This window comes from Xyrauchen texanus, chromosome 18 (genome assembly GCF_025860055.1).
Source record: "Xyrauchen texanus isolate HMW12.3.18 chromosome 18, RBS_HiC_50CHRs, whole genome shotgun sequence".
Taxonomy (NCBI): domain Eukaryota; kingdom Metazoa; phylum Chordata; class Actinopteri; order Cypriniformes; family Catostomidae; genus Xyrauchen; species Xyrauchen texanus.
Window position 1 is genome coordinate 1,167,538 of NC_068293.1, and position 18,781 is coordinate 1,186,318.

General features: G+C 36.6%; 1 protein-coding gene across 3 annotated transcripts in view; it reads right to left on the reverse strand.

The window, feature by feature from the left end:
• osbpl6 (oxysterol binding protein-like 6) overlaps window positions 1–18,781 on the reverse strand; it is a 222,849-nt gene that overhangs the window by 198,913 nt on the left and 5,155 nt on the right. For all 3 annotated transcript variants that reach the window (XM_052148735.1, XM_052148734.1, XM_052148736.1), the window contains exon 2: window positions 16,137–16,233. In XM_052148735.1, the coding sequence (XP_052004695.1) occupies window positions 16,137–16,139 (3 nt within the window). In that variant the 5' untranslated portion in view covers window positions 16,140–16,233. The remainder of the gene's footprint in view (window positions 1–16,136; window positions 16,234–18,781) is intronic.

Genomic DNA, 18,781 nt, shown 5'->3' on the forward strand with positions numbered 1-18,781 from the left:
TTATTCATTTTGCGAAAACAGCACCAAAGCATTAATTTCTGGTGATTGGAGCATCATTTGAATATTTTCTTTAGTAGTCTATATTTATTGTGTAGCATTAATGAATGGACTAAAAACATGTTGTCGTCTTTTCACATTACACAGCACAAGATGAAGTTTATCAAAGTTACCTTTCTCAAAAGCCTGCCGTGACAGTATCATGGTACAGTGATGGTACAATATTATAAAACCTTGGTATTTTCATTATATACAATAGGCCTATATCATGGCATTTATATGAAAGGTTACTCCAAAGAACTTGTCCAAAAACATGGTAATGGTTTGGTTTTGGTACTTTTAAGCACTTTCATGTAATGTAAGTGTTTGGATACACTTTCATTTAGAAAGTATCTTTACCTGCAGTAGACAATGGTTCATCTTCATCACTGGCAAACGATAGAATGCAGCTGCAGGTTTTGTTTCAATGAATTGTAAATATTCACTTCATTCAGTGTTGCTTTTGTTCGGTCTTCTAAAGCATCCCATTGGTGTTTTACTGCGTGACAAAGTGCTTAATTGAGAAGACTCAAAAGACTGATTCATTAATGCAATGGCAGTATGCAATATCCATATTACTATCGCTGTTTTATTTTAATTCAATTAATTGTGCAGTCTTCATGCAGGTATAACACAGGTATAACAGAAACCGTAAGAATGGTATGGTACTAAGGAATTTAGTAAATGGGGTACTTCTTCGTTTCCTTGCTCCTCCCTCATCGAGCCTATGAACCGGAAACCAATCAAAGTACGCCATCATGAAGGACATATCAATTCGCTAAATGCACCTAGAGGAGGCGAGGATCGAGGAATGAGGAAGCTTACAGAGGACGCTTGAGCAAGGAAACACAGGAGCTTCCTATGTGGAAGACTTTTTAGTCGAAGCACCTGATGCATGCACAAATTCTCCTCCCCTTCACATCTGACACAATAGTTTTAATTCATGCTTCACCTTTGCGGTTTAAATAAACCATAATTGTCACAAACGTTAACTGTGCATCTTGAATTATTATGTTTTATAATGAAAATATCAATTTAACAATAAAATTGATTAATGGAAAGAGCTCCGATGTAATGCAGCAGTGCAGAGACGGTGCTCTGAAGTGATGCGTGAGCAGGACATTTCATTTTACAAAAACATCTTCCTTCGATTCCTCTGTCCTTGTTTCCTTTCTTTCCATCCTTTCCTCATTTCCTAAGTGGGTGGAGCAAGGAAACGAGTAAAGGACGAAAGGAAAGGAAATGAGGATGCACAATTTGAGAAATGAGAAGCACCCACGGTCTATTACTTGCCACCCAAAGCGCTCGCCTATGTCGCCTAATGGGTTGACCGGCCCTGAGTAAAAGTACAAGTATTCCGTTTAAATTGCACTCGAGGAAAGTACAAATCCCCAAAAATAACACTTAAGTATTTTTACTCTTTCACTTACACCGCTGTTTACTACCGATTCCAGTCTGATGGCCGATACCTGCATGGATCTCTGCCTGCCTGGTAAACATCTTGGATAAAAGAACAACATCTATAACTCAATCTTTACAGCAAGCCCAGAAATAACCAACAACTTCACCATTCAGCTTGTCAATGATAACACCGTCCAGGACAGCCAGTAACCTTGGAGTTGTGTTTGATGATCAGCTGAACTTCAAAGATCATATCATGCAAATATCAGACCTTTCCATATGAGGAATCTGCTTCACTTGACAGCGCGGGAAGAATCACGGAAGATGCATCGAGAACAGATAGGCTACTAGCTGAATGGATGAACGTGCTTCAGGTACAAGATCATCACAAGTTTAATATTGTCTCACAATCTCAATAAATTCATCTCTGAAATCCTCTTCCTAGCTGTTAATGACAAAATCATTTTTTGTCACAAAATAACATAATACTTCAAATGAAATTAATACAGATGACAACAGCATGACAATGTACGAAAATAATGTCACTTTAAAGCTCTCAAAAGATTAAACTCAACGAAACAAACGGCACAGAGTGCCTTCAATATTGTTTCATGCGATAAAACACTCTTAAAGAGACAATAACCATATTGCCACATATTAACAACATTGATATTTCAAGTAAAAGAAAAGTACAAATGTGTTATTTTTTGTCTTTTTATTTCACTCTTATTGTTGTAAAATGGCACATATTTGAATGGCATGTAAAAATGTAAAAACAATCACTCTTTTAATCAGCTATTTTAATGATATAAAATACAAAGCACTGACCATTTAAAGTGTGCCTTGAAGTATTTATATACAGTTACAGTTCTACAGTGTTATTATTTGCCAAGATAGTCTTTAAAATAAACTTAGTTTACCCAAAAATGTAATTTCTCTCATCCTTTACCCATCCCAGATGTGTGTCTTCCTTTCTTCTGTGAACACAAATTAAGATATTTAGAAGAGTATTTGATCTCTGTAGGTCCTCACAATTCAAGTGAATGGGTGCCACAATTTGGACACTTCAAAATCCACATAAATACAGCATAAAAGTAATCCATGCAACTCCAGTGGTTAAATCCATATCTTCAGAAGCGATATGATAGTTATGGTTGAGAAACTTCAATATTGAAGTCCTTTTTTACTATAAGATCTCCTCCCTGCCCAGTAGGGGGCGATATGCAATATGTAAATCACTAAAAACAGAAGAAGAACTCTTAAGAGAGAAAAGCGTTTATGAAAATGAAATTGGTGATTTATAGTAAAAATTACTTCATTATTTATCTGTTTCTCACCACTTCTCATTTACTTGCATTGAATGGACCAACAGAGCTGAGATATTCTTCCAAAAATCTTCGTTCATATTCTGCAGAAGAAAGTATAACACATCTGGGATAGCATGAGGGTGAGGAAATGATAGGTCAATTATCCCTTTCACATTCACTTATTTTTACAACCCATACAATGAAGTCTTCCGGTTTCACACATGATGCGTATGCAGTACATATTTTTTCAGTGCCCACGTTAACAGGTTAGAGCATTCAGACCGCACGTGGGTGCAGCGTTCGTTTCTGCATGAGGCTATTTTTGCTGTGATTCATGCACTGAATTAAAGTGATAGCGCATTGTTCGTGGTCAAAATGAACATGGATTGACATGAAAATTTAGCAATTTCAACATAAATGCACATAATAACTGCACAGAAAACCAAAACACACTTTTGCCAAGAGATGCAAAAATAACAAATGCGATCAGAAGTATACCTAAAGATTTAAAAATAATAATAATTTGAAATACACTATACAGCATGTTATATATAGTGTGTGGGGAAGCGGGACACTAGCATCTCAGCAGACAGCGGCAAACATGTGACAGGCTGGTGGTTGGAGAACTACACCTTACCTCACATTTGGAAAAACAGGGTGACATAATGGATGACACTCATCTCATCGTGGAGGTGGAAAAACACTAAGTTCTTTATGACCTGCAGGATTTCTTGTAAAAAGATTTGAGTGCAAAAGAAAAGGCATTGGAGGCAGTTTCCTCAGCTGCTGGTGTGGATGGTAAGTTTTAATTAATTATTAAATTAAAAATGTTTTTGATACATACCTTTTCACATAAGAAACGTACCATGTTTAAATTGATTGCCTCTTGCTTGAGCAACTTAATATATAAATCTATATAGAAGTAAAGAATGGAACATTACATTGTTTATATTTATTGTGTTTAAACATGAATAAGTCTATCAAATAATTTATTACTGTACTGTGTTGCTCTAAACTTCATTCAAAGTCCTGTCACCTTCCAACTTCAAGTCCTTTTCTAAATGTGTGTTTTTACACCACACAACATTTTCTGTTGGCTGTTGCTACATTAAACTTAAATGTAGAACTTAAAACTTAAAAAAATTAGACTTCCTGTTTCTGCTGGAGCCTAGCTCAAGTCTGTGTTTATAGCATGCTCGCTTTTTTAGCACTGCTTATCTGTTTTCAGCCTTTAATCTTTAATATCTGCCATATTTAAGCATGCATCAGATTTTTCCATGCATTATTTATCGCAATTCAACTGCATGCATTTTTCCATATGCATCCGCTTTCTATTTTTAGCGTGATTAATCTGCGTGCATTTTACCATACGCACATTTTCTCCTCAGTGTTACACAGATTATTGCATTGATCTCAAAGCACCACTTATCAAGAACAACCATAACAACAAACAATTGCATGAGGGATTCACATCGATCTCAGACCCTCACTGCTCAGGAACAACCACCAACAACAATCAACTGCGGTAAGTCAAGGGATCCGCTCATATTATTGCTTCCTGCATTACATGCCACATGTTTACTATAGCTTCTTCCATCAGCAGTGAGGGATTTGCATGTGAGAAATGTAAGGAATTGGTCAGGCTGATGGAGAAGTTTAATGAGTTAGAGACCCACACCTGAAAGCTAGTGGAGGTCAGTGAGAAAGAGATGCTGGTAGATACCGTTTCGGATACAGCTAGTACAGAGAGCAACACACACACTTTGTTTCCTTCTGAAGAGCCCCCACAGCAGGACATTTGGGTGATGTCTCGGCAGCATACTCACTCAGAAAAGCAACATCACTCTCCAGTTCCTGTTAGGGTTTCCAATAGATTCTCCCCACTTAGTGATGCACCCACTGAGAATCATGTTGAAAGAGCCTCGGTCATAGGTGATTCTATTGGTGTCTGGAGCATAGCATAGGATTTATAGACAATTGGAAGAGTTTTTGGGGTAGACCTGACCTGCTTAAGAGAGACTGACTTCATCCCTCCAGGGAAGGTGCTGCTCTCCTCTCTAGTAATGTGGCTCATTGTCTTAATAATGATAGTATCTGTCTAACTGGGGCCCAGTTTAGGAAGCACACAAACTGGCTAATCCGAATGTCTGCTAGCTGCCTTGAGACGTCACACAGGTCACAAAAACTACAACACAGATATCACCTAGAGGCTGTGTCTGTTCCCTGAACTACCAAACACAAACCCCTCAATAAATAATTTTGAAAAACGTTTACTAAAGGTCAAATATGAAAATGAAAAAAAAAAAAAAAAAAATGACGATCAATATCATATAAAGATAGGGCTACTAAACATTAGATCTCTTTCAACCAAAGCACTAATTGAAAATAAAATTATTACAGATCATATTTTGGATGTGCTCTGTTTGACTGAAACCTGGTTTAAACCAGATGAATATATTAGTTTAAATGAATCTACTCCCCCTGGTTATCGTTATAAAATGAGCCTTGTCTGAAGGGTCGAGGAGGAGGTGTTGCTAAAATTTACACTGATGTTTTTGGTGTTACCCAGACGACAGGATCTAAGTTTAAGTCTTTTGAACTAATAATGCTTAATGTAACACCGTCAGATATCAATAAAAAAACATGTCATCTTTTGCCCTTCGACAATATATTCGCGGATCACTCGGGATTTATTCCGATTTCCTTGGTGAATTTTAAAAGATCACTTGATACTGGAGAATTGGCCAATTATAGACCGATTTCAAATCTACCATTTATGTCAAAAACACTAGAGAAGGTTGTGTCCTCCCAATCATGTTCATTTCTATAGAGGAAAAAGTATATATTAACCATTTCAGTCAGGATTTAGGCCACACCACAGTACAGAGACTTCACTTATCAGAGTTATTAACGACTTGCTCTTATCATCTGATCGTGGCTGCATTTCTCTTCTAGTGTTTTTAAATCATAGTGTTGCCTTCGACACGATACATCATGATCTTGAATAGGCTAGAGAATTATGTTGGCATTTGTGGACTTGGATTAGCATGGTTTAGGTCCTATTTAGCAGACCACTACACCTTTGTCTGTGTAAACAAGGAATTGTCAAATCATACAAAAGTATGGAGTGCCACAAGGATCAGTTTTAGGGCCTCTGCCTTTTCCTTATCTAGGTTTCCCCTGGGAGATATTATCAGGAATCAGGGAATACATTTCCACTGTTATGCCCAAATTTAAATTGCTTCAAAACCCAATGAAATGTCACATTTCTCCAAATTAGTGGTGTATCATTGAAATCATAGACTGGATGGCCAGAAATGTCCTTCTATTAAATTCCGACAAAACAGAGTTACAAGTTATTGGACCAAAAATATGCCGCTAACATATAATTTGACTCTTGATGGATGTACTGTTACATATACTTATGTGTTATATTTGATACCAATATGTCATTTGAAAATCAAATTTCCAATGTTTGTAGAACAGCATTCTTCCACCTAAGAAATATTGCTAATTTACGACACATGTTCTCTGTTGCTGATGTCAAAAAACAATTTCATGAGTTCATGACCTCGAGTTGATTATTGTAATGCATTACTGGGAGGATGTCCAGCAAGATCAATAAATAAGCTTCAATTGGTTCAAAATGCAGCAGCCAGAGTGCTGACTAGAACCAAGAAATATGATCATATTAGCCCCATTTTATCGTCATTACATTGGCTACCTGTTCAATTTCATATTAATTTTAAAATTCTCTTAACTACAAAGCTTTGAATGGTCTAGCTCCACAGTACTTAAGTGACCTTCTACCACGCTATATTCCATCACGTTCATTATGATCGCAAAATTCTGGCCTGTTAATATTTCCTAGAATATCAAAATCCACAAAAGGAGGTAGAGATCCTTTACCTATTTGGCTCCTAAACTGTGGAATAGTCGCCCTAACATTGTTCGGGACGCAGACACACTCACTCAGTTAAAGTCTCATCTATTTAGCCAGGCATACACCTAATTTATTCTTCACCACACAATTAGGTTGCTTTAGTTGTGTCTGCCAGAAGCTGAAACACTGATCACGATCTATAACTCTGCAAAAAATTTAAATACATCTACGCTTGTATTATTCTATATGTTTCCAGGTTTGTACTCCTATCCCGAGGTCACCAGAACCGTCCGGATCCAGATCCATTCTTGCTTTGTATCGGACTCCACTGCTACGTGTCTCTTAAAAGCAGCCGGTGCCACCTAGACATCACTTCAGTCTATTACGATGGACCTCTGCAGAAAAACTGATGCCAACTCCAAACATAAGACATCGGATACTTCATATGCCACAGCCTGAACCTTGGACTTAGGATAGACCTCACCGAAATGACCGGCCGGTTGAACTGTGAAGCACCTCACTGATCTCAACAAGCATCACCTTGGTCTAATGATGGACTACTCTCTTAAAATGGAAAACACAGACTATCAATAAATTGCCAACAAAAGCCTTCATCAGCCAACTAGCAAAGGACAGTGTATCTATGTGAACGTCTGCAGTTAATCCAGGATGGACATCAAAGACATTAAAGTTCATACATAATCTTTGTTTAAACACTGACCCTTAACACTTATTTTAAACCATGACTTGCACTGCACATAAATAAGTAATATTGTCATTATATTCATGCTGTTAGCCAGAGGGAACAATTTCTATGTTAATTACATTTTCAAGAAATGTGACAAGGGATTAAATATTGACATTTAGAAGTTTATTCACTTCATTTTAATATCAGTTGTAAAGTTTACAAAGAAGCAAAACTATTTATTGTTTTTCAAAGACCTGTAGATTCAACACTGATAAGTTGACTTTATGAAGAGAAGTTGACTTGACAACTAAAGGTTGATAACAAGCCCTAGACCATCTGGTCTTGCCAGGACACTCGGCCTTCAGGGGAGCTGAAAAATATACAAAGCCTCTCACGGCTTCTCTGCGTTCCCTATTTCCACCCATGTTTCTCACAGTTGGTAGCACTTCCCCTTTTTATTCCACCTCATCCAGCCACCTTTGGTTCTCTGATGGATTTAGGAGGTACTTGTGCAGGATGCATTCTGCAGTGAGCACAGTCAGCATTTTTAGGCTTCACATTCATCCTTTTATGGAGTACTCTCCATCTGGATAATAGAATTCCAAAGGCACACTCCACAACTATCCTTGCCAGAGACAGTCTATAATTGAAAATTTGTCTCCATTGTGGAATTCGGTTCCCAGGAAATGGCCTCAACAAATAGAATAATAATAATTCCTTACATTGTATATAGTGATTTTCTAGGCACTCAAAGTGCTCCACATATTATAGGGGGAATCTCCTCAATCACCACCAGTGTGCAGCATCCACCTGGATGATGCGACGGCAGCCATAGTGCAGAATGCCCATCACACACTAGCTATTGGTGGAGAGGAAAGTGATGTAGCCTATTCAGCGATGGAGATTATTAGGAGGCCATTATAGACAGGTGCCAATGGGGGGAATTTGGCCAGGACACCGGGGTTATACCCCTACTCTTTACGAGAAGTGCCCTGGGATTTTTAATGACCACAGAGAGTCAGGACCTCGGTTTAACGTCTCATCTGAAAGACGGATATGTCTTTAGGGGAAATGCAGCACCTTCCACCATGATATATGGCATTGGACCTTGCACACCTGACCCTGGCAAAGGGCAGTCTGCACAGACAACCTTTTTGGCCTCCATTGCTCTTTCAAGTGCTGAATCACTATACACTCCTCCATCACTTGTTCTTCCAAAGTCACCCACTTGTACAAATGTGAATCTATAGTCAGCATCTGACAGTGCAAGGAGAACAATGGAGAATGTCCACTTGTAATTAAAAAACAAGATCACAGAATGCGCAGGTGACACTATGGTGACGTGTTTGCCATCAACTACACCGTCAATATGAAAGATTTTATTTTTCCAAAATTTTGAGACAATATCTCTCCACATGCGATGAGATCATTTGCCTCTCGATGGCTCTGCAGGTCATGTGGACCGATTCAGCCACGGTGCTTATCCCTAGTCAATCCTGGAAGGCTAGGCTTGTGAAGCTCTCCCCTGTTCCAAGGAATCTGTATAAGAATGAAAAGATATGTTTGTTATATATTTTTTGTTTGTTTGTTTGTTATTGCATTTTTTTTTTCAGTGAGTTAATGCAAGTGGAGATGGAGACTACAAAGAGATGCTTTTTTTAAGGAATAAGAGTTAAAAAAATTCAAAATATATGCCTAGTGGTTCTGCTGGTGGCACAGTCAGAGAATGGATATATGAAAGAGTGATGTCTTTCCTGTTGCTGCATATGCAGGCCAGAAGGTTAGTATGTTAGTATTGTTGACATAATAACATAGCAAGTAAGTCTGGATAACAAGAACTGTTTTTTTTATTATTATTACTAAATTTGGACTATTAATAAAAATATGGTTTCAATGAGCATAACTACATTGTTATTCATATGAGATTGTAACTGTACATTAATATGCTGTTATTTAAATTTCAGTTCTAGAAACACTTTACAGTCTGAGGATAAACCAGGGAATGTGACTATGACTGAGGAAGATGTGGAACCAGAGCTATGTCGACTAAGTAGACCATATAGTCCCCTTACTGCTATAGAGAGGACTGCAACACCCACACAAAAGGTCAAATATCTTCAACCCAACACAACCTCCAGGCACCTCCACTCCTCCATTATTAGCACAAATAGTTGACACCCCTGCACCACATCCCAGAGTGCAGGCACTAATAAGTGAAGGTCAACAGAGACAGAAAAGGAGGAGAGATTCACATCACCAAATACATCAGAGCAACAGCTTCTGAAAATTATTACCCCACCCACAACTACTGCTCCACCACAAATACCCAGACAGCAGATTTCAATGTGCTATTTTGATCTCAGTTTAGTGCCTAAAATTAACAGGCTTCATCCTAGGAACAAGACTATGGCACACATTTATACCATCAGCTACCTTGCAGACCTGAAGTTTGAGGATGGAAAAACAATAACATCAAGCCACACAAGCCCACCCTATCTTCACACGTACCCAGCACCCACAAACAATGGGATTTCAGGCATTCCACCGCAACCCCACCTGCCATTAAGGCCAGACCTGTCATCCCTACCATGTGGCACCTCCACCAACAACATCCTAATGACAGCATGGATCAGAACAGGATCCCTCTCCTTTTAACCACCGATATCCATAGTTTTATATAGTTCTATAACATTAAAATTATTTATTTATTGTTAATTATTACTAATTTTGTGTTGTAAATAGGTCAGTAGTTATATGCTATTCTGAAGGTTTGAAGTTTTTTTTCTATTAGTTAATGTCACCTTCATACTTTTATGTGATACATAGTTCAATCATGTATGAATGACTCCGTTGTAATGTTTGTGTATTGTACTAAAATTTGAATTGCATAACACAACTTTGATTTGTTACAGTTTCAAACTAGGACTAAAGAACTTATTTTTAAAAAATGCAATCTTTCCAGACAGACATACAGCCATCTATTTAATCATTTACTGTAATACATGTTTATTTTATCTGGCATTTTTAAAGAAAATATATAACTCAACTTGTCCTTACCTCAGTGTAACAGCAAGCCTCTGCTTGGGTTTGATGGACACCCGGTAAGATGTTGTTTGCCTTGTGATGTCTGCTCCAACTAGAGAAAGAACATGATCCATCTGCTCTGCATTCATCCTGAAGTACTTCAGGTGCCGGTCAAGGCGAAGTTCTGAGACAAGATGGTAATAAGCACCAAATTCTCTCCTGTGCTGTTTGACTGAGTGAACCCAAAGTCTGTATCTCTTCCTTCTCCACAACCTTCTTAGCAACAGATACGCACTGTATAGTATAAGGATAGCCTTTCTTCTGTTAACAACTCACACTACACGCAAAACAAAGCCAATCTCAATGCTGAAAACAGCTTTATAGTAACTTTAACATCATTTGCATTTAAAATTAAAATAATGGCGAACTACTTATCCATTGTTGTATTTGCGGTATACAGAAGCCTCAGGTTCAGTTGTGCACTGCAAACACATCTTATGTGAAAGCACAATCAAGCACGTGCTGCTTCCGCTCCGCCTACTCATGCACCGCATCTGCACTGCTTATGCACTGCTACGTAATCTGGTGTAAAACGGGCATTATGTCAGACAGTGAAAATCTTAGTGAATGCCGTATGTAGTATAATGACACGGAGAGCTTAAATAATTTTCAAATAATTGCATATATTGCATTTTGTTTTTTTGCTGTGATCTTGATTTATGGTTATCATCTTCACCGCCAAACCCCACCACCCTTTTGGGTATGGGCTGACTTGGACATGACATCCTAGGCTGTATATGAATCCCACTCTGGCCCAGTGACAGAGTATAAGGCATGTTATACTAAAATAAGATTTAATCCCAAATCAAATTAAAGAAATAGGACTGATCTCAAAACAGAATCAAACAAATAAAAAACATAATAAAAAATCAAATGTAATTATCCGTACCAAACAAATTCACTCCAAATACTCAGCAACCTCTCATTTTCTTCAGAAGACTAAAATCCCAGATGCTCGAAAGTTATTAATACGCTACATTATACTAATATATATGTATATGTATATATATATATATATATATATATATATATATATATATATATATATATATATATATATATATATATATATATATATATTAGTAAAATTACACAAATTAAAACAAAAACAATTATAAATGTAAAAATAATAATTATAATGGTGATAATAATCACTGAAATATAAATCATGGTTCGAGGTGAACATGTTTTTGTATTATTTTATGTTTTAATCACAGATTTATAGACTGCAGCGTTGCGTTCACAATTAACTGCTCTGTGGAAATAAAGCTGAAATAAAAATTCAAAAACACGTCCTGAGCTGAGATGTCTGAGATCATTTGCAGCACTCATAGACGATACTGTTCATGCAAAAAAAATTCAGAAGACAGAAACAAAGAAAGAGTGAAAATCACCTCCGCACAAACAGCGCATCACACATGCGTATAGACAGCTTTTCTGTCATCTGTTTTTAAAAATACAATAAAATGTGTTTCTTCAAGCACATGACTGTGTGTCTGCGGCCAAATCATTTGTAATATTAACTTGATACTAATAATAGCCAAATAATAATTTAATACCACATTCATACGTGGTACATACAAGCCAAATATAGATTTGACATCAAAGGCATCAGCTATTGGTGATCACTCTGACCATCGTCGATCCTCGTGATCGTCTATCGGCACAACCATAAATTACCAAAATGTTCAAACAGTCTCCTTGCTGGTTTTTACGACACATTCAGAATCATTACAGCTTTTGCCTTTTAAGGCTCATTATTATGGTTTAGTATTTCTCTGTAATGTAGAACAGTGTTAGCAATGTTCCTTCTAAAAAAATTCTCAGCACTGGAACTCAAAACATTTCCTGATGCTAAGGCTAGGCGATAAAACGATATCGATATATATCACGATAAAGAAAATCCACAATAAGCTTTTGAGGAATTTTTAATATTTACTGCGTGTTGATAAAACACAAGCAGTTCGGCTTTCTCAGGCTGCGATTCCACTGGGGCTGACGAAATCCGCTCAAAGGCGCTCCCAGCGCTAGGAGAGAGCTTGCTCCGCACCGCTGCCAATCCTACGATCCACCTTGCGAGCATGACGCTCTGCTTTCATAAGAATGAATAAAAAACGCTCTCAGCTTCACTCACAACGTGCCAGTGGTAACATAGGGTCAGACTGGATGAACTTGCTAATGCTAAATGCCTTGCTAACAATTAGGCTACGTTGGACTCCGGATTGATTCCATCCACACCGCAAGACTTTATGGCAACAGTTGCGCCCTCTCATCGTCTCTAGTGAAGAGCACGACAGAACAACAGTGATGTGGACAACAGCTCTGATCTTTCTGCGCTGTAATCTAGAATATTTTTCTCTAGCACCAAATATGCATAAATTCTGCCCTGTCCCGCTCCAAACACGTTGCCTCTTTTCCCTGCATGCGTGTAGACATGAAGCGCCACATGAGTTAACGTGGTTTCAAAGCACCTTTTAGACCAAAATGTATCTTTATTAATCAGCATGTTACGAGCCTTTAATAATTAACAAATCTATTTCTTTTCTAATTTTGTGAAAATTAATTTGATGTCTGGAATGGATAAGGAAAGACTAAAATTACTAGTTGGTAGACTAGTCTCTCACTTTAATGAAAACATACAAATGTTTTTTATTGTTTCTCGGGACACCCCTGAACCCACATTCAGCATCATTCCACAGTCACTAAGGCTTCTATGCCCCATACTTGGGTATCTGAATCTAAAGAAATATAAAAAAATATTTCATTTTAATGTAAAAATATTCCAACAAATACTGGACTGCTGTCACTGTGCTTCAGAACAAACGGATGATCTTTTAACATTAGCATAGGGAGGGTAGAGTCACATGGGGTAACCTCCTTGTGGTCGCTATAATGTGGTTCGCTCAGAGGGACATGTGGCGAGTTGTGCATGTTTCCGCGGTAACGTGTTCAACCAGCCACGTGATAAGATGTGCGGGTTGACGATCTCAGACGCAACTAAGATTCATCCTCTGCCACCCGGATTGACGTGAGTCACTACACCACCACAAGGACTTAAGAATTGGGCATTCCAAATTGGGGAGAAGAAGGCACTCAGCTTCCTCGGACGATCAAGTGGATGTGGGCTGAAATGATTAGTCGACAATTTTCAGGATCAAATAGTTGCGATTTAATTTAACGCAACATGAGAGCATTTGAAACGCTAATGTCGACGTGGGAGAGCAGCACTTCAGCTCACACTTGATTGAGGAGAGGAAGAAAGAACAGATCACACTCTAAACAGATTAAGGTGATGTAGATCGCAGAGTATTATAATACAAAAATGTAAATATACAAAAATAAGTAAAATACAGAAGCAGTGTCATCGTGAAATAAAGCGGAGCCGTAACTGGTGTTCCGCTTGAGCGAAACTTGCCTGTCAGAGCGTCTAAAAAAAGATACACTGCGGCACTATATACTGTATTTAATGCATCCAATAATAGTTCAAAAGTTCAAATAATAAGGAAGTGGGTTGAATAAATAAGCACAAACTCCGAAACTGGCAATTGTCTGTGCGGTCAGAGCCGGTTATATGAGTCGCGTGAAAAACAGTGCAAGACAGTTTCAAACTTCTCCCGGCTGATACACTGTCTCGCACGGAGACGCTCATCACTGGACTAGATTTTTTTTTTGTGATCGCTTGCGACATAGTGAATTATAATATGAGTGTCACGGTGTGTATCTTATGGTGAAGAAAATCTGTGGTACGAAGCTGTATAAAGAAGAAAGAGTTAAAGATGGATCGAAATCATGTGAACAAAAAGGTGAGAATTTTTTTATTTGTCTTTTTTGGTTTGTTTTCCAAAATAAATATATAAAACACCTTATGTACTTTAGCAGCTATACTGCAGAAGAAAAAATTGTTATCTGAGAATTTTGAATCTAATATTTAATTAATTTTAAAATTAAAATATTTTTAAATATTGAAAAATCCTTAAAATTTACCTTAATTAATTTACCAACATATAAGATATTTAGACTTGCTAATATCAAATATCTTAAATAGGAGTATATTTTTTCTTTACTGCACTGGCAGAAGTATGAGCAAGTGAAAAAATATACTTATATTTCAGATACATTCTCTTAAAGCAAGTCTAAATATCTTATATGTTGCTTCTCAAGTAAATGTATCTTGTTTTAAGGATTTTTAGACTATTTTAAATGGAAAACAAGACAAAAACACTTTTTTACAGTAACATTTTTAATTAATTGACAAAAAAATCCAAGTAGTTTTTTCCCTTGAATTGAATGAATGTTATTTTTAAAAGATGATTTTGTCTCTTTATTGTTCATAAGCACGTTTAATACATCCTTTTAAGTCGGAGCACAAGCTGAATAGTCGGTTAAGAGCTAATGATTAATTGTTGCAATAATTGTTTAATAATCGTTAGATTAGTTGATTATAAAAATAATCATTGGTTGCATAAGCTTGAGCACATAAGTGACTTTTAATGTCTCCAGAGCCTGAGGATTTTGAATTCCTTTACATATTGTCTTCCTAGAAAAGTTATGGATCAGGGTGTATCGAATCTCACCGGTTTATAACATTTGTATCAATTATCAAAACTAGCAAAGTGTGCAGAGCTCGCAGTTCACATGTCCGAAACTCGCATGACATCATGTGACTCTCCAAGACCAATCATATGTTAACTGGTTTGCTCAAATATACACTACCGTACACTACTAGTTTTGAAACACTTGACTGAAATGTTTCTCATGATCTTAAAAATCTGTGTATGCTAAAATATTTTAAATTAGTTTTGTAGACAAAAATATATTTGTGCCACCATATTAATTACTTCATTATAAAACTAAAATTTTATAAAAAAAAAAAAAAGTTTTTGAAATTGATGACAAACCAAATAATAAAGCACCCAATAAGTGCCGAACACAGGTGAGAACTCCTTCAATACGGTTTAAAAAGCATCCCAGGGTGAAACCTCAAGAAGTTGCTTGAGAAAATGTCAAGAGTACATTTTATTTTATTATTATGCATGTCTGCAGAATCTAGGCAAAGGGGGACTTCTATGAATATGCTAAAATATAACACAGTTTTGATTTATTTTGGATTTTTTTTGGTCACAACATAATTCCCAATGTTCCATTTACATTATTCCATAGATTTCATGACCTCAATATTATTCTAAAATGTGAAAAAAAAAAAAAATTCTAATAAAGAATGAGTAAGTGATTCAAAGATTTTGACCGGTAGTGTATACAATACATCCCTAACAAACATTTTATATCACTAGAGAAATCTGCTGAGGTCAATTCACATGTAACTTAACAAACAAGAGACTATACACAAGTATCCTTTATGAGCCAGCCATGAGTGTGAAGGGGGTCAGAAGACACGAGAGCTTCTCCTCTCGGCCGAATGGTATGAATAAAGCGGAGGAAAAACCTGCGCTGTGTCCTGTGTGTGTTTGGAAAACTTGCACTCGTGTGAATTCCAGGTGGAGAATATCCATGACATGTTGATTGTCCTTTGGCTGACTATATGGTTGGTCCTTTGTGTATGGTGACTTTGAAAAGACAAGTACATGCATAAAAGTTGGCATATGCTTTTTTTTTTAAGTTTTAATTAAAAAATCATTGCTCACGTTGCCGTTTTCTTTGAACCATTACTTTTTGTTGCTTTTTTATTGATCATTATCATACTCTAGAAATGAATTCCACACATTTATTCCACACTTACCATAATGAATTCTCCAATCCGGCTAAGAATTATTCTTGTAGTGAACAACTCTCAGAGGGTGATCCTTCAGGATGGCATGCCTACTTCTGTTGGTGATCTATCAAAGGAAATTGAAAAGCAGTGTAATCTATGAGGAAATTTTAGATTGCAATTCATTGACCCCCACTTTGACATCTGATGAAATCTGCAAGTTTGTCTCCAGAGTCATCTTACAGTATAAAGTCATCTTCATGGCCAGATGTTTTCACTGTGCCCCATTTCGCATATGACACAGAACTCAAACTGGAACAATGTAATGCAGCCTTCAGGACACAGGGCACTTTTCTCATTCCTGACCCAAAGCTGAAAATCTCAATTTTGATGGACTTGCAAGAGATATTTATAAATACAAAGTCTACCCTTCAGATGCAGAATATGATTTGGTGGCTGAAGCACTTGTTAAAAAGTATCTTTACTTGAAAGTGAGAGGTTCTTTAACTGGATACAGTGGATGGAAAGACAGTTTTCCTAGTTTTTACTATATAACCACTTTTAGCTTTTGTTTAATAATATTATTTACAAATTCCACATAGCCTATTCTATTAATATAATTTCGTTTCATATTGCATGTGTAATTATGAGTACACTTGTCATGTCAGGTACAAATTTTAACACAAAATTCACAACATTGGAACCTAATTCAAAATACAATCCCCACATCTCAACATTTAAAAGGAATATTCCGGGTTCAATACAAGTTAATCTCAATCCACAGCATTTGTGGCATAATGTTGAGTACCACAAACATTTATTTTGACTTGTCCCTCCTTTTCTTTAAAAAAAAGCAAAAATGTGTGTTCCAGTGAGGCATTTACAATGGAAGTCAATGGGGCCAATTTTTGGAGGGTTTAAACAAAGAAATGTGAAGCTTATAATTTTATAAAAGCACTTACTGTACATTAATTGTTCTATTACAACTCATGTATTATTAAGCTGTTAAGTTGTTTAAATTGTCATTTTTACAGTCGTTTTAGAGTTTGCTGACATTGCATTGTCATTGTAACAAAGATGTAAAAAAATAGCTATAACTTTACACAGATGCGGTTAGTAAGTGATTTTATCAAACTAAAATCATGTTTACACGCATATTCTTGAAGTCTTGTGGTTATTCTTTTGAGACAATGAGTATTTTAATGTTAAAAATTGGCCCCCATTCACTTCCATTTTAAGTGTCTCACTGGAACCTAATAAAAAACTGCAGCAACCACAACCGTTTTCTCCCAGCTCTCTCCTTTATTCTTCTTCTCCTTACCACATACACCTCTCAGATTCGCCTAGTGGGCGGAGCATATTAAGTGAACATATAACACCTTGTTTACAATACATGGAGCGGCTTCCTTCAGCTTGTTGTTGAAAACGCACCTTTGCATTATTTTGGGCATTTGCGCTGACTGACAGGACGACAGAGCGTCATTGCCATGGTAACCAGACAGCTGAAAACTAGAATTAATGTATCGTCAAATCAACGTGCAATGCAACAAAATAGATTTTCTTCTCTGCAAACGATACCAGAGACAATAGCGAGAAAGACATTGAGGAGATTTCATTTAAGAAGAAAAGAAAATCAGTGACCCTACCAAAATCCTGGACTTCTGGTCAACAAATCTATAATAAAAACGTTTCGCTGCCCAAAATAACTTCATATTTCATTGTGCATTATATTGTTGAAAAATAAATAAAATAACATTGTAAACAGCTCATCAATGCTTTTAAAATAGAAAAACAATAAATAGGTGCCATTTATCAGTTTGATAGACAGATAAACAGTTATAGTTAATTAATCAAGGACCAGTTTAAGTTGACAACACTACGTGGACCACGTCAAAGTCCAATAAAATTGGACTGACTCGGACTCGAGTACCCCAACTCTACTGTTCTCACACAAAACTGACTAGATCACTTCAGAAGACATCGGTTAAACAGCTGGAGTTGTATGGATTTTATTTATGCTGCTATATTGTGCTTTTAGGAGCTTGAAAGTTTGGTCCCCATTCACTTGTGTTGTATGGGTATAAACACAACCTACATCTATTAAAATATCTTTGTTTGTGTTCCATGAAAGACAAAGTCATACAAGTTTGAGATGACACAAAGATGAGTAAATTGATGAGAATTACCATTTTGGTACTATTTTTTTTTTAAATTGGTATTAAAAAAAATTCTATTTTAACGCCAGAAGTTACACACTTCAGCTTTAGATTGACACAGGAGAGTAGGTTTTGAAGTGGTAATGATTTTCCCACCGGACACGGAGTTACGGTCACAGTTGAGCACACAATAAAGACACAGATGTAATAAAATGATCTTTATAAACATGAGAAATACAAGAAATACAAAATACATAGTAGCTGTTACTATAAACTGACAGATGCTACAAAGGCATTAACTTATAAAATATTGTAATATGTTGACTCAAAGCTTAAGAAAATACAGTAAGGAGGATGCATAACTGCAAGCGGTTGAGTTTGATGTAGCAATGGCAGAGTTTGGAGCTGAAGCCATTATCTTATGGAAAGATTGTTTTTCCTTTTTGAACTATAAATGTGAATAATTTCATTTATTGTTCAATATCTCATTTATCATCATACATTTTACAATATCTGTTA